The sequence below is a fragment of the Arachis hypogaea genome, chromosome 4, assembly GCF_003086295.3.
Source record: "Arachis hypogaea cultivar Tifrunner chromosome 4, arahy.Tifrunner.gnm2.J5K5, whole genome shotgun sequence".
In the NCBI taxonomy this organism is placed as follows: Eukaryota; Viridiplantae; Streptophyta; class Magnoliopsida; order Fabales; family Fabaceae; genus Arachis; species Arachis hypogaea.
The window spans coordinates 64,390,674-64,403,640 of record NC_092039.1 but is presented as its reverse complement, the minus strand read 5'-3'; the positions used below and the strand labels follow the sequence as shown (position 1 = coordinate 64,403,640).

General features: G+C 37.4%; 1 protein-coding gene across 2 annotated transcripts; it reads right to left on the bottom strand.

The window, feature by feature from the left end:
* Positions 1-1,680: 1,680 nt before the first annotated feature.
* LOC112796795 (oleoyl-acyl carrier protein thioesterase 1, chloroplastic) lies at positions 1,681-8,692 on the bottom strand. Of its 2 annotated transcripts, XM_025839406.3 has the most exons (7): positions 8,120-8,692; positions 7,086-7,219; positions 6,661-6,774; positions 6,050-6,145; positions 3,679-3,766; positions 2,650-2,718; positions 1,681-2,312 (listed from the first exon to the last, which is right to left on the bottom strand). In XM_025839406.3, exons 1-7 carry the CDS (start codon positions 8,459-8,461, stop codon positions 2,037-2,039), a joined length of 1,119 nt encoding a protein of 372 aa, XP_025695191.1. In that variant the 5' UTR covers positions 8,462-8,692; the 3' UTR covers positions 1,681-2,036. The 2 variants fall into 2 exon arrangements, with proteins under 2 accessions (XP_025695191.1, XP_025695193.1); XM_025839408.3 differs by lacking the exon at positions 2,650-2,718 and having other exon boundaries at positions 8,120-8,683.
* Positions 8,693-12,967: the final 4,275 nt, after the last annotated feature.

Below are 12,967 nucleotides of genomic sequence, written 5' to 3'. Positions count from 1 at the left end.
TCATAACCTGAGTTCATTCTTAACTCAAACAAATTTAAGCGATGAGTGCATGATACCACTCTATTTACACTTTATCAGAATAAGGAGCCTCTAGTTGTCCAAATATATATTGATGACATCATATTTGGAGCAACTCAGGAATTTCTATGCAAATATTTCTCTAAACTAATGAAAGGTGAGTTTGAAATGAGCATAATGGACTAATGGAGCACTGAAATTCTTTGTCAGACTTTAGATAAAGCAAAGAAATGTATCTACATCCATCAATCCAAGTACTACAAGGAACTTCTAAGGAAGTTCAATATGGAAGATACTAAGCGAATGGCGACTCCTATGATCCATCTCAGATCCTTGATGGTAACAAAAATGGTGAAAGCACTTCTGAGATTATATATCGAGGAATGATTAGATCTCTTTTATATCTCACTGCCAGTAGACCAAACTTTAAAATTAATGGTATCTAATCATGATTTCAATTTAATCCTAAAGAGTATCATCTTAGATATGCAAAAAGGATCCTCAAATACCTCAAGGGTACTATATCTTAGTCTTTGGTATGAGAAAGGCTTAGGGTCAGAAATAATGGAATATAATGACGCAAACTTTGCTCGAGACATAGTTGATAGAAAGACTGCAAGTGAAACTTGCTGCTTCTTCGGAAAGTGTCTCGTCACTTGCTAGAGCGACAAGCAAAATATAGTAGCCTATCAATTATTGAGGCTGAGTACATAGCTGTCACCAATTGTTCCAAACAAATTCTCTATATCAAAAATCGGTCGAAGGATTATCATTTGAGATATTCTAAAAACCCTATCTTTTATGATAATACTAGTGATAATATGCGTTGCTAAAAATCTTATCCATCATTCGATAACAAAGCATAGAAATTAAGTATCATCATTTCAACATGATTTTGGTTAACATCATCCAAACAATATTCATTTTCTCAAAATCACGTTTGACAAAAGGTATCCAAACAAAAATCACATTGACATCAATACCATTTTAATCAAAATTTTTTCTGCAAAAGCACATTCATACTAGCATCCGTTCGAAAATGTTAATCAAAACAACACTCACTATAGGACCTTATACTCGCCTATTTCGTGAATTTTGCATCGTTTGTTTAACATTGTAAAAGTTAATATTTTGAATGTTCCAACATATGTATCACAGTTTCATATATTCTTTTTTTAACTGAGGTTTTGGATTTTCCTCTACTGTTTGATTTTGATTCATTTGGTTGATTTTGAGTATTTTTTGGCGTTCATTGTTTAGGATTTTTAATTTTGAATGTTTACCCAAAATAAATCTTACGAATTTTTAGTTTGATATTCCAACATAAGTATCTTACTTTTAAATATTTTTTTAAGTTAAATTTTGAATGTTCATTTTAGTCTGCTTTCAAATGTTCATTTGAATTGTTTAAGAAATTTTGGATCTATAATAGGCATTTCACTTTTTGAGTTAATAAATTTTTTTATAACTTTAGGAAATAGTCTTATAGTTTTGGATCTAAATGTGGCCGCACAGTAGGCACAAGTCCTCATCACATGCTGGCCACATTCTTCAGAATTTATATGCCCTTTGAACCATAAAAGTGCTTCAATAACTACATCAGGTTTGAAACAGCAAAACTGTTCTCCTTTACAATAGTTGAAACCAGACATAACAGAAGTATTAAGATAATAGAATAATAAGCTTGAGATAATTTGATAAAACATTTTTGTTTTGACTCATGCAGTTCATGGCAAGATTACAGCCTCAAGAAGGAAAAGGTTACAGTGACATAGACTAACTTTTATCCTATTCAGCACTAACTAAAAAGGATAGAGAGCATCGTTACAATCTGTAAGCATGACAAGAAAGGAATAACGAACTCTAGCTTTTTCAGTCCCTAGCAAGTGCATGAACTCTAAGTAAAATTGAGGGGAAAACACAATAAAAGGAAAGAGAAAAGGCCACCATCGAAGCAAGAAACAGAACAAGAAAGATTCAAAGTAAAATGATGAGCAAGGCAGGGACACAACTAATGATCATAATCTTGAAGCTTTCTTTCTCCATGCTGTTCGTCCTCGGTTTATCTCGAGTCCTTCGTCGGTGGACAATTTAAGCAGATGTAGAAACTGTTGATAGGCTTGACCGTGCTCCCATGCTATGGAGGATCCGTTGGTGCCATTGACTTCCAGAAGCACCCCGTCGCCCTCAATGCTGGTGAGGGAATCAACTATGTCGTCTCGTTGGCACTCTCGTCTGTAATCCAACGTGATACTGTGCAGTTCATGGCTATCAATGATTTCTTGAGGCATGCTCTGACAAAGTAAGAAGGTTTTGTAAGCAGAATTGTTTGGACACCAGCACGACAAGACTTTTTTTTTTTAAATATGGAACTATTTTTTGTGGGATATAATTGCACATTTATGACAAGGATTATTAACCGTTCGAGAAACAAGCCAGAAGAAAAAGTACACAAAAGTGCATGAATTTTTGTTTTTTGTTTTTTAATTACTATTTGAAGCATCTCCCAAAGCTGTAACTTTCTATACTCTAACCTACATACAATTCGAATTCCCTAAGAGCTGTAATATGAATTGTCTTGTAAATAACGAATAAAAGGTATTAAAATAAATTAAAAAGATGATTACCAACCTCAAGAACCCAACCAATATAAGTGACATTGTTAACATGCTGATTCATATCTAGATCTGCTCTTCTAGGCTGCGTTATTCAAAAGCATGGTGAGAAAGCCATACAAAGGTTGTCAAAATTTGATTGTCTAAGTAAACTCAAGAGGTTTTAATAATCATGGATTGTAAACTCAACTCAACTCATCCTCGTTAGTAACAACGAAGTCTTTACATATTTCAAAATTATCATTTAGAGAATATATTCATATGGGCCAATTTTAACTGTATAAATCAATAGTGAAAGAAACCTTATTGAAACACAACAACTGAGTTATTTATTATTATTTTGTTATTTTACAAAATTAGCTAAATGAACTAAATAAAAATTGCACAATATGAACAATCAACTTAAGTATCCAAGCTACGTGAATGTAATTATGGAAAGCCAAGTGAAATAAACTTAGTAGTAGAATTGAGAGTTCCTTGATTTTGTTAATATATATATATATATATATATATATATATATATATAAGGGGAGCCTTGTGGTTGAGTTGTCTCCGTGTGACTTAAGGTCACGGGTTCAGGCTGTGGAAACAATCACTAATGTAATCATTAGGTTAGGCTGCATAATATTACACCCTTTGGGTACAACCCTTCCCCGGACCCTACATTAATGCGGGATGCTTGTACACTAAGCTACCCTATATATATATATATATATATATATATATATACACAACAAGAAAGATAGTTTATAGACTAGCTTCTTGTTTTAACGTGGCAGGATCATAAACTCGTTAAGGGAATAGTTGTCAATGGCAGACGGTGGCTCATGATAGAAGCCAGAAAAGTGAAAAACTGCCTTGGTCTTATGGCCTATGCACGGAAGCCTGTGGTCAAAGGCATATCAGACTTCATTACAAATTTTTACTTCTATTGTGCATATTTTTTCTTTCAGGTAGAACTTCTAGTCTGCCTGATTTACCAAAATGAAAAGGAAACGAAAAGATAAAGAAAAAAGGAAATTGGCTCCAAGTCGAATGATCATACCATAAGTCTAAGCCTGGAATATTGACCAGGATCTTCCAATTTTGGAATTTTTTTCAAGCAATTGCTGTCCTCCTCAGGAATTGCTAACCTTAAATCACCAAAGAAAAATATAACAAAGTAAGAAACAAAAAATGCAAGAAAAACAATCACATGCTGGCCAATATTGTTAAAAATTCAAATCTGACACCAAGTAGAAAAATAAAAAGGCAATAACAGTAAATTAAAAAAAAAAAAAGGTGGAGGCTGGCATGTAAAGTAAAATCCACCATGACTCATAAGTAACAATAAAGCCTCCACATAGACAGATAGGAAGCAGCTAAAAGTAATCAGAGTTTGATGTAGAATAAGAATAATAAATATCTTATTTGTTTGGTACAACTTGATATTTTGAAGAAAGCAGCCAAAACATCAGACCAACAGATACATAGACGATTATACTATAAAGGGAGATTGTATCCGTTAACATCCACTCAAATTCCCAACATCTTTTAAGAGTTTCATGATTCATGGATGGAAATGCGGGGTTCTTCAAGAACTAAAGCTGAATTTTATGGTTGTTCTATTGGGAAGGAATGGGAAGCACATTCAAGATTGCATTAGACATTGTAATATGTGCCACAAGAACATGTACCAAGTTCTATCTCCAAAGAGATTACCAAAGCAAATCCATCTCTCCACTAAGATCTGGTTGGTTTGACCATGGATTTATCGAGGGGTTGACCAAGTCCAAGGGTTTTGATTCAATCATGGTGATGGTGGACAGGTGGACCAAGAATACCTTCCTTATTTCTTTACACATCCAAGGATTTTGCTACAGCCTTCAATCAGGAAGTACTTCAATCAGGAAGTACTGTATTTAAATGGTTTGACTCACTCTACAGTCTCGAATAAAGACAGACAGTATACTTGAGAACACTCTGGACCAAAACGTTCCATATGGCAGGCACTAGTTTGAAACAATTTAGTTTATCACCCTCGGAAGGACGAACAAGTGAGGCAAATTTGTTGCTTTGCAGGAATCAAATCCAAGCAATGGCATATATGTGTATTGTCTGCCGAATATAGATACAGTAAATCATGAGACAATTAGCACTAATTGGTCAGGCCATTGTAAGGCCAAGATCCAACACACCCAAAAAACTTGCGAAACTATAAGAGTTCATGGAGGATTGTGACCAAAGGCTAACTAAGCTAAAGCAACTACTAAGTTTGACCATATAAGCTCTAGTCTTTGTCAAAACTAGTCAATTACTCAATTTTAAATGAAAGTCCTAGTTTTTATGGACCATTTTGAAGCTAAAAGGATCAATCCAATTGCTTGCGGACTACTACTGTTCCTCCCAGATTAACGTGTAGACCTTACATTCCATGTTTTTCTTCAATAGAAATGCATAGCTCGTGGAGTTGAAGGTGTGCCAAAGACATCTTAGCTATCTGGCAAATGCAGCAAGAAAAGTAACTCCTTGTAAGTGAGGGCTAACGCACCCAAGTCTGAGAACTCTTCATAAACAGCCATCGAGATAGCTTTCTAGAGGTCTCTACCTTGAGGGCAAGGATGATTTTGAAACACAATATCAGTATCATGGCCCAAGAATAAGACTGGAACGTTTTGGTCCAGAATGGTCTCAATTCTTAGGTAGAGTCTTATTGTGGACCAAAAAAGTTCCATATGGCTGGAATTAGTGATATGGTCCACAATAAGACTGCAGCTAAGAATAAGAAGCAATTTTAAGACAAGGTGAATGCTAGAAAGGAAACATATTGGGGATGAAATCAAGTGCTGCTTATGCAGATTTGATATGAAAATTTAGTTATGGATATTGTCATTGATTGGCAGGAAGTGGACATAGGGTGACTTGGGGGAAAGCACATGGACATTAAAATTTATATCAGTATCACAGAATTTCGCTACCAATATTGCTGTGTTCCTTTAAATGTTGCTCATTCGTACAGTTAAACATACTACAAGTATTACAGCCTCAATTAGTATCTGGTGGAGAGAGTAGCGATTGGCATCTGCTGCAATTGTTCCAAAAGTTATTTTAAGTAACTATCCTCCCCCTTCCAATCCATGATGAAAGAAAAATGGAAAAGTGCGACTTATCATTTCTGAATGAACTTTTGGAGCCTGCAACATCAGTGGTCTTTTTTGTTTTGTTCTGATTTAAATCTATAAGGATTAAGGAAACCTGACAAGTTTGTAATAGAAAGCTCAGAAGCTGCAGAAATCATTTCACATCTGCTTTTCAAAATTCCAGTTATTTACAAAGAGAATTTTAAGAGCGACTAAATGAAGTAAGGCATCCATTCATCCAGAAAACTTCGAATTTTTGCAACATATTATCAAAATATGGTAAAGAGAAGCATCTACCTGGGCTCCCGAGGACAGTAAATTAAAACTTCCTCTCGAACATCGTCAGACACCTTTTGTAGTCTTCTAGTCTCCTGATTCATCATCAACCACTTGCTGCATCAATAAAAGGTATATAGTCAACTGTTCATTATTAAAGACATAACCTAAACATGTCAAAATTTAGTGACATAGCAAAATGGTAAAATTGATGCTCTAGGTGTCAGGACCCTATTAGGTGGGAAGCCTTGTCCGCCAAGCGTCCCTTTTTAGCCAAGTTACAGGGCAGTTGTTCGTCAACCCTTTTCTCTTGAATTTACATAATGCAGCAGAATTTTTAGGTTCTCTCAATCCAAAAAAGGATAGTTTTGTCTTAACTTTAGATCCTAAGAAAGCATAATGCCTGAATATTAAAGCTTGTATAAAATACATGGAATCATTCTTACTTAGGGAAAATGAGTGTAGAATAACAGATGGAAAGAAAAATCATAGATTACCCGATGCGAAATTAAAGGCAATGGTATAAAATCTCAATAGATACTAGTGTACAGATTTATATTTTATCAACTAAGTATCATAAGGAAAAATATATAAAAGTACAGCATCTATTCAATTGAAGGGGAAACATGTACCTTGTAGCTCTTCCGATGACTTGATCGGTCGCATAGTCTTTTAGTATAAAATCGCGTCTGATTCCAACCCTCCCTTCCCCTTGACACCATGTCTCTATCTCAACTACATCACTCCTGTTGAAATCTTCATGTTATTACTTTTGCTTAAATCATTATAGATCCTATTCATGTACAGGCCTGATTTTTTTTATATTTACAACTCTTAAAAACTTTTAAATTGAAAGACATAATAATATAAACATGTAAATGCCGTCTGATCAAAATATTTGACCCTATTCAATACTGTTAGTCTTGTACTATAAAAAGATAAAAATAATTAGATAAGTTGGTTGATGTAAAATGAAAAAAAAATTAGAAAAAGCTGTTTTAGCACTTTTTCCACAAGTTGGAAAGAGTAACATCCAAAATGAAGTTAGATCACCAACCAAGCAGGGTATTTGTAGACTTCAATATGCATCCGAGCAGTAACCCATATTAGGCCTAATTTTCTCATGGTGGGAGTTGTTGCGAAACCATCAGTAGAATATCCAACACTTTGAGCATGATTACATCCAACCTCCTGCAACAAAAAAAAAAAGTCACATTTCAAAACTTAAGTAATATGGAATACAATAGCACATTTTAAAATTTCCACACAACGGAACACAGAGCTATACAAATCTGCACAAATAAAATTCAGCCAAAACACCAAGTCAAAACTTAAAGCAAAAAGAAGAAGAAATGCCAAAAAGCAGGTAACCAATGTAGATGAATCAGGTTAACATAGGCAAAACAACCCCAACTACCAAAAATCATCAATTTGCACCTTGAAAACATCGACTTTCATTTTCCAGTGATCCAATCTTAAAAGGGAGCACAAATGAACATGAACCAATTCAAAATGAAGCAGTAGAGTAGTAGACTTATACAATTAAAGAACCCAGTTACTATAATTAAAGTAAAAAATAAAAGAAACAAATCAGTACTCAAAAGAAGCACAAAAAAAAAAGGGATAAAAAAACATAACTTTCAAAAATATATTCTCCATGCATGGAACTCAAATACTATCCAATTATCCAAATCTGCATAAATAAAACCCAAAAACTGAACAACCCCAGATTCAAAAGACTCTTTCATCTTTTGAAGTTCCAACTAAAGTGGCAAGAAATGCAGATGAATCAGGAAGCAAAACAAAATAAAGCCAAATGCCACGAATATCCCATCTCCACTTTTGAACTAAAAAGCGAAGTCGACATTCCGATGGTTCAAAACAAAGCATGCATAGATGCAACAAATCAGAAAGTCCCCAAAATCTTACCCCAAACCATTTCCAAAAAACATAAAAGATTAAAAGACAGATTAAAATTTCACATATCCATTACAAAATAACTGAACCAAGTAACAATCAACAAATCGCACAACACATCACCAAATAAAATAAACTTACAAAAACCAAAGATTCAGGGGAAAAAAAAACTACCTGCAAGAGATTAGCAATGGTTTCAACGGTGGCAGTCTTATTGATTCCAACTTCATAGCTCCTCACAATGAACTTCTCCTTGTAAGACAGTCCATCCTCTGTCAAGCTCCCAAGCCGCAGCCGGTCCGCCAACGTCCCCGCCTCCGCTCCGACCCGGTTCACCACCGCCCCGTCCCGGTCCGACACGATGGCGCGAACCGACAATACCCTGTTCATCGGATAGCGGAATCCGACGGCGGACACGCTCCTCCGACGAACGAGAACGGAAGCGGGCTGACCCGCGAACCCGCATTGGGCCATGAATTGAACCCGGTCTGAGCCGTTGCATGAAGCCTTCAACATTTTAATAGAGTAAAAGCCTAATAGAGTAATAGGGATCCCAATTTTTTTCAAAAAGAAAGTTGAGAATTAAAAAGGAAAGATAAATAAAAGGAGTTATTTTGGGGGGTGTGACAGTGTCGCAGTGTGTTTGTGTTTTTTTATAGAGAACGTGGAGGAGAAACGAAAGAGGTGTGTTCGTTGTGGTGTGTCAGGAATGCTAAGTGTTTTTGTTTCGATGAAATTGACGAAGGGTTTTAATTTATTATGTTTTTTAAATAATTAAATAAGTAAAAAAATTAAATATATATTATTTTTAAAAAAATTAAAATTTTCGAAATTTAAAATTTTTTATTTAAAATTTAGAAAGATAATTAAAAGAGTTAAATTAAGATTTTCAATTATTTTTCGATTATATAAATATGTCATATTTGATGCTGTAGCTGTTCGTAGACTTCGGATAGACAGGTAGATAGATAGGGATGTAGGGCTTGAAATCAAGTTTTGTTGCACAACCACGTGTGTTGTGTGTTTTTCCATGGACGTTTTCCTACTTTACATGTAACTTCTTTTATTTACATTATGTATTCATTTAAAAAAGCACCAAACTAAGCTTGACTATACGAGTATAATTGAATAATGATATAAAATTATATTTATTTTTATAATAATTTTTTATTTTATTTTTATATTAAATTAATTAATATTTTTAATTTTAATAATTTATTAATTAATTTATATCTATTATATATTTTTAAAAATCTTAAGCAACCACGTAAGTAAGTTTAACAACTCATAATAAGTATTATTATTTTTCATTTTTTTTCTCTTTTTTATTTTTTTATTTAATTTTTTTTATTTTTTCGTCATCATCGTTATCATTATTGTTATAATTGTTGTCTTCTTCTTTTAATAGGTGAACATTATTGTTTCATTCTCTTAAAATTTTGTAATTATTCTGTTTTATTTTTTTCAACTTTTTGCAAATTTTTTTACTTATTCTCCTTTTTATTAAATTTTAAAATTTATAACTCAAATTTTGGTAAAATCAATTCTTAATTCTAGCATATTATTTAGTTGTAAATGACATAGCAATTTTCGGTGAATGACACAAAAAAAACTTTAAAGAATCACATATTTAAATTTTTGACTCACTCAACTAATAAGATATATTCAAATGTGTTTTAGATTAAAAAAATACATTAATTTCTTATAAATGTCATAAGAATCACTAAATCTTTTATAAATTAGTTTAACACCACACAATCATATTAGTGATAACAAAAAATAATATTTAATTGAAAATTACCGACACAAAAAATTTTTGTAAATAACACAAAAAAATCTTTAAAGAACTACAAGTTCAAAACCTTAACCCATGCATTCAACCAATAAAATATATTTAAATGTGTTTTGAATCCAAAAAATACATCAATTTATTTGAAATAATATACATGAGTTCAATATCACTCAATTAGTTTAACACATTATTTAGTTAGAAATGTGTACAAGATGTCTCTTGTACGGGTTGAGGGATGGATCGGAAACTTGCGGGTCGAGGCGGATGCCGGATCGCTTTGACTGGTGCAATGGGGGTGGTACCTGCAAAGACACTCCGACGCTCAAGTCAGAATGGATTTGAGAGGTATAAGGTGTGAGGAATGAATGAATACCTATAGGGACTTGGGTCCTCTATTTATAGGTGATGAGAGTTATCTTATGTTATCTTGTTTGATTAAGATAGGGAAGACGTTTGAATTCAAAAGTCGATTAGGAGTTCTAGAGGGTCGGTTACAGGCCTTTTAGAAGAGGGAGGCGGATCGAACCCGGAAAACCGGGTTCGGGTTCAACCTTGGGTTCGGGATCCGTGGGCCGGATCCGTAACAGTTGCCCCCGCAGCAGGAGAGCGAGCAAGGTCGGTCTGTCGCTGGGAGGTGTGGTCTTGACTGCGGGCTAAGTTTTAGTTTTTCTCGGGCGTTTGTTTGGTTCTTTGGAGGGAGATCGATGTCTCGGCCTCGGTTTTGCTGAGGGTTCGTCTGACCGTTTTGGTTTGACGTGATTCTTCCGAGTCCACTGCGTCTGTTGCGTTCTTCGAGGCATGCTTTATTAGTTTCTTTTTTCCGAGGGGGCATTTAATGCGAGGGATCATTTTCCTCTTTTGCCTCTACGCGCCTTGCCTTGCTTAGGGGTTAATTGTGTTTTTCTGCCCCCCTTTGAAACCGTTTTGGCTTTTTACTTCAGTTCTCTCGTTCATTTTTCGTTCTCTCTTCTGGAAAAAATCTCCTCTTCTTTCTGTGGTACTGCTCTCTGGTGTTGCTGCTGCTTCTGCTTTTCAAGCTTTTCCAGGCTTGTCTTCTGCATTACCAGGTTGGTACGTCTCGCTTTTCTTGATTTTTTGTTTTGTGGTGCATCTGTTGTTCTGTTTTTGCTATGCATTGTTCTGTCAGTTTTCTTTCTCTTTCAATTTTTGTACTGCATTTTGTGTTTTTGGGAGGTGGTGTTCGAGTCTTGAAGGGGCTGAGCACCGCCGTGTTGGTTTAGTAGTGGCGGTGCACCACCGTGTTGGGTTGGTAGTGGTGGTAGGTTTCTGTCTTGCTTCTGCGTAGGGTTAGGCTGATGGTGGTGCTCCTCCCTGTTTTAGGTATGCATCGGCGGAGAAATGAGGGTGTGGGTGCCCCGATCGCCCCTTCCAGGGGCGTCCCCGCTCGTTACACTTGGGTGACTAGTGATGTGTGGGGCGTTCCGTCACGGATGACGGAGGATGATCTTCAGAGGCTCCGTGATCAGCGGGCGATTTGTGGTGGTGGTGATGAGGAGAGGCAGTACGAGCTCGTCCTCCCAGATGCTGACGAGCGCGTTTGTTACTTGAACCTCCATTCGCCCACTGTGCCGGATTGGATGTGGGTTTACGAGTCGATTTTCACTCGGCTCGGCGTGCGGTTCCCTTTTTCTCCGTTTGTTCAGGATTTGCTGAGTCGGTGTTCCGTGGCACCGTCCCAACTTCACCCGAATAGTTGGGCTGCCGTGCGGTCTATTGAATTGGTGTGCCGGTATCTTGATCTTCCGACTTCTGTTCCTGTTTTCCTCTTCCTTTTCTTATGCACTCTTCCGACTAAGGAAGGGAAGCATAAGAAGGGGTATATGTCATTCCGTGCTCAGCCTCATTGCCGTATTCTTGGGTTGTTTGAGGATTCCTTTCATGGTTTCAAGAGGGAGTATTTTAAAGTGCGCCCTGTCCAGGGGCATCGTCCGTTTTGGTTGACGTCGGAGGGCGAGCGCCGATTCCTGACATACTAGAACTTCGGTGTCGGCCCGTCAGTTTTGACTAAAGTCACTTATGATGGTCTGTCTCCCAAGGATAAGGACATTGCTAGTGTTCTGTGGCATCTATTTGGCGAGCGCCCGTTAAATCCTCAAGACGTCATGGGGGATCCCGAGGCTTGTCGGACATATATTGGTGTGTGGCTCTCTTTTTTGGTTTTTTGCTTTTGTTCTTCCCGATTTTGTAACTTGATTTTTCTTTGGCTTCTTTCAGTTGAGATGGCCGGTGGTTTGACTTCTTTGGCGCGGTTGAAGGTGGCGATGGGTCGTGAGAAAGGATCGTCGTCTCCCGCTACCCCTGTTTCTATCCCACTGTGGATTCTTAGGCTGTTTCTCATGAGGTGGTTTCGTCGGGGGTGAGGGCCGACGCCCGGGCTTCGCCTGCTCCTGTGAACTCGCCTGAAGTCGTTGTGGTCTCGGCTGCCGAGGTTTCTTGGAAGAGAAAGAGGGCCGAGGAGCCTGGCAGTGAGACTTTTGAGGAGGAGGGTGCTGTGCCTAGTGTGATGGATCGGCGTTTTGACGCTTCTGGGTTTATTGATCAGCACTTGATGCCTGGGACGGAGCCGTTTTTTGACGATTATGATGTTTCGTTCTAGGCTAAGTCAGTGTATCGTGCCCTCCTCCGATCTGCTGTTGTTGTTCGGAAGGCCGAACCCGTGATGGCTCAGGTTGGTTTGTTGGACAAAAAACTTCGTCATTCGCATGCTGAGGTGGCTAAATTGAAGGAGCAGCTTGAGGCTGCCGAGGTCGCGAGGCAGAAAGCAGTGAAGTCTTCTGAGGAGGCTGGGGCGGAGATCCTCCGTCTTTCCGAGGTGGAGACTTCACTTCTTTCCCAACTGAGCACAGAGCGGCAAAAGGGCTTCCGACGCGGGTTCTCAAGCTGCCGTGTTTCTTGGCGAGCTGGAGGTTCTAAAGGCTGAAGTTGCAACTCTGAAAAGGGAGAAGACGGAGTTGTTGGCTGATGCTAAGGATGCGATCGCCGCTACCGAGGGGACGATGAAGGCTCAGGCCTTGGTGTTGGCTCCGGGTGTGGATGTGTCTGTGATGGGGGCTTTCAAGACCGTCCGCAATGGCCGGATTGTTGACCTTGAGTAGCTTTGTATCTTTGTATTTTGAATTTTTCTTTGAACTTGTTTTTGTTTTGGGTGTTCGGTTGGCCGTGGGCCGTGTAACCGTGAACTCGTAGTTTAAACTTCGTTTAATGGTGTT

Coding starts and splice junctions, on each gene's coding strand:
- LOC112796795 (XM_025839406.3), bottom strand. CDS start 8,461: ATGTTGAAGGCTTCATGCAACGGCTCAGACCGGGTTCAATTCATGGCC. Junction 6,775..7,085: donor GTCTACAAATACCCTGCTTG/GTTGGTGATCTA, acceptor AGATTTCAACAG/GAGTGATGTAGTTGAGATAG. Junction 2,313..2,649: donor ATATTGGTTGGGTTCTTGAG/GTTGGTAATCAT, acceptor TTACTTTGTCAG/AGCATGCCTCAAGAAATCAT.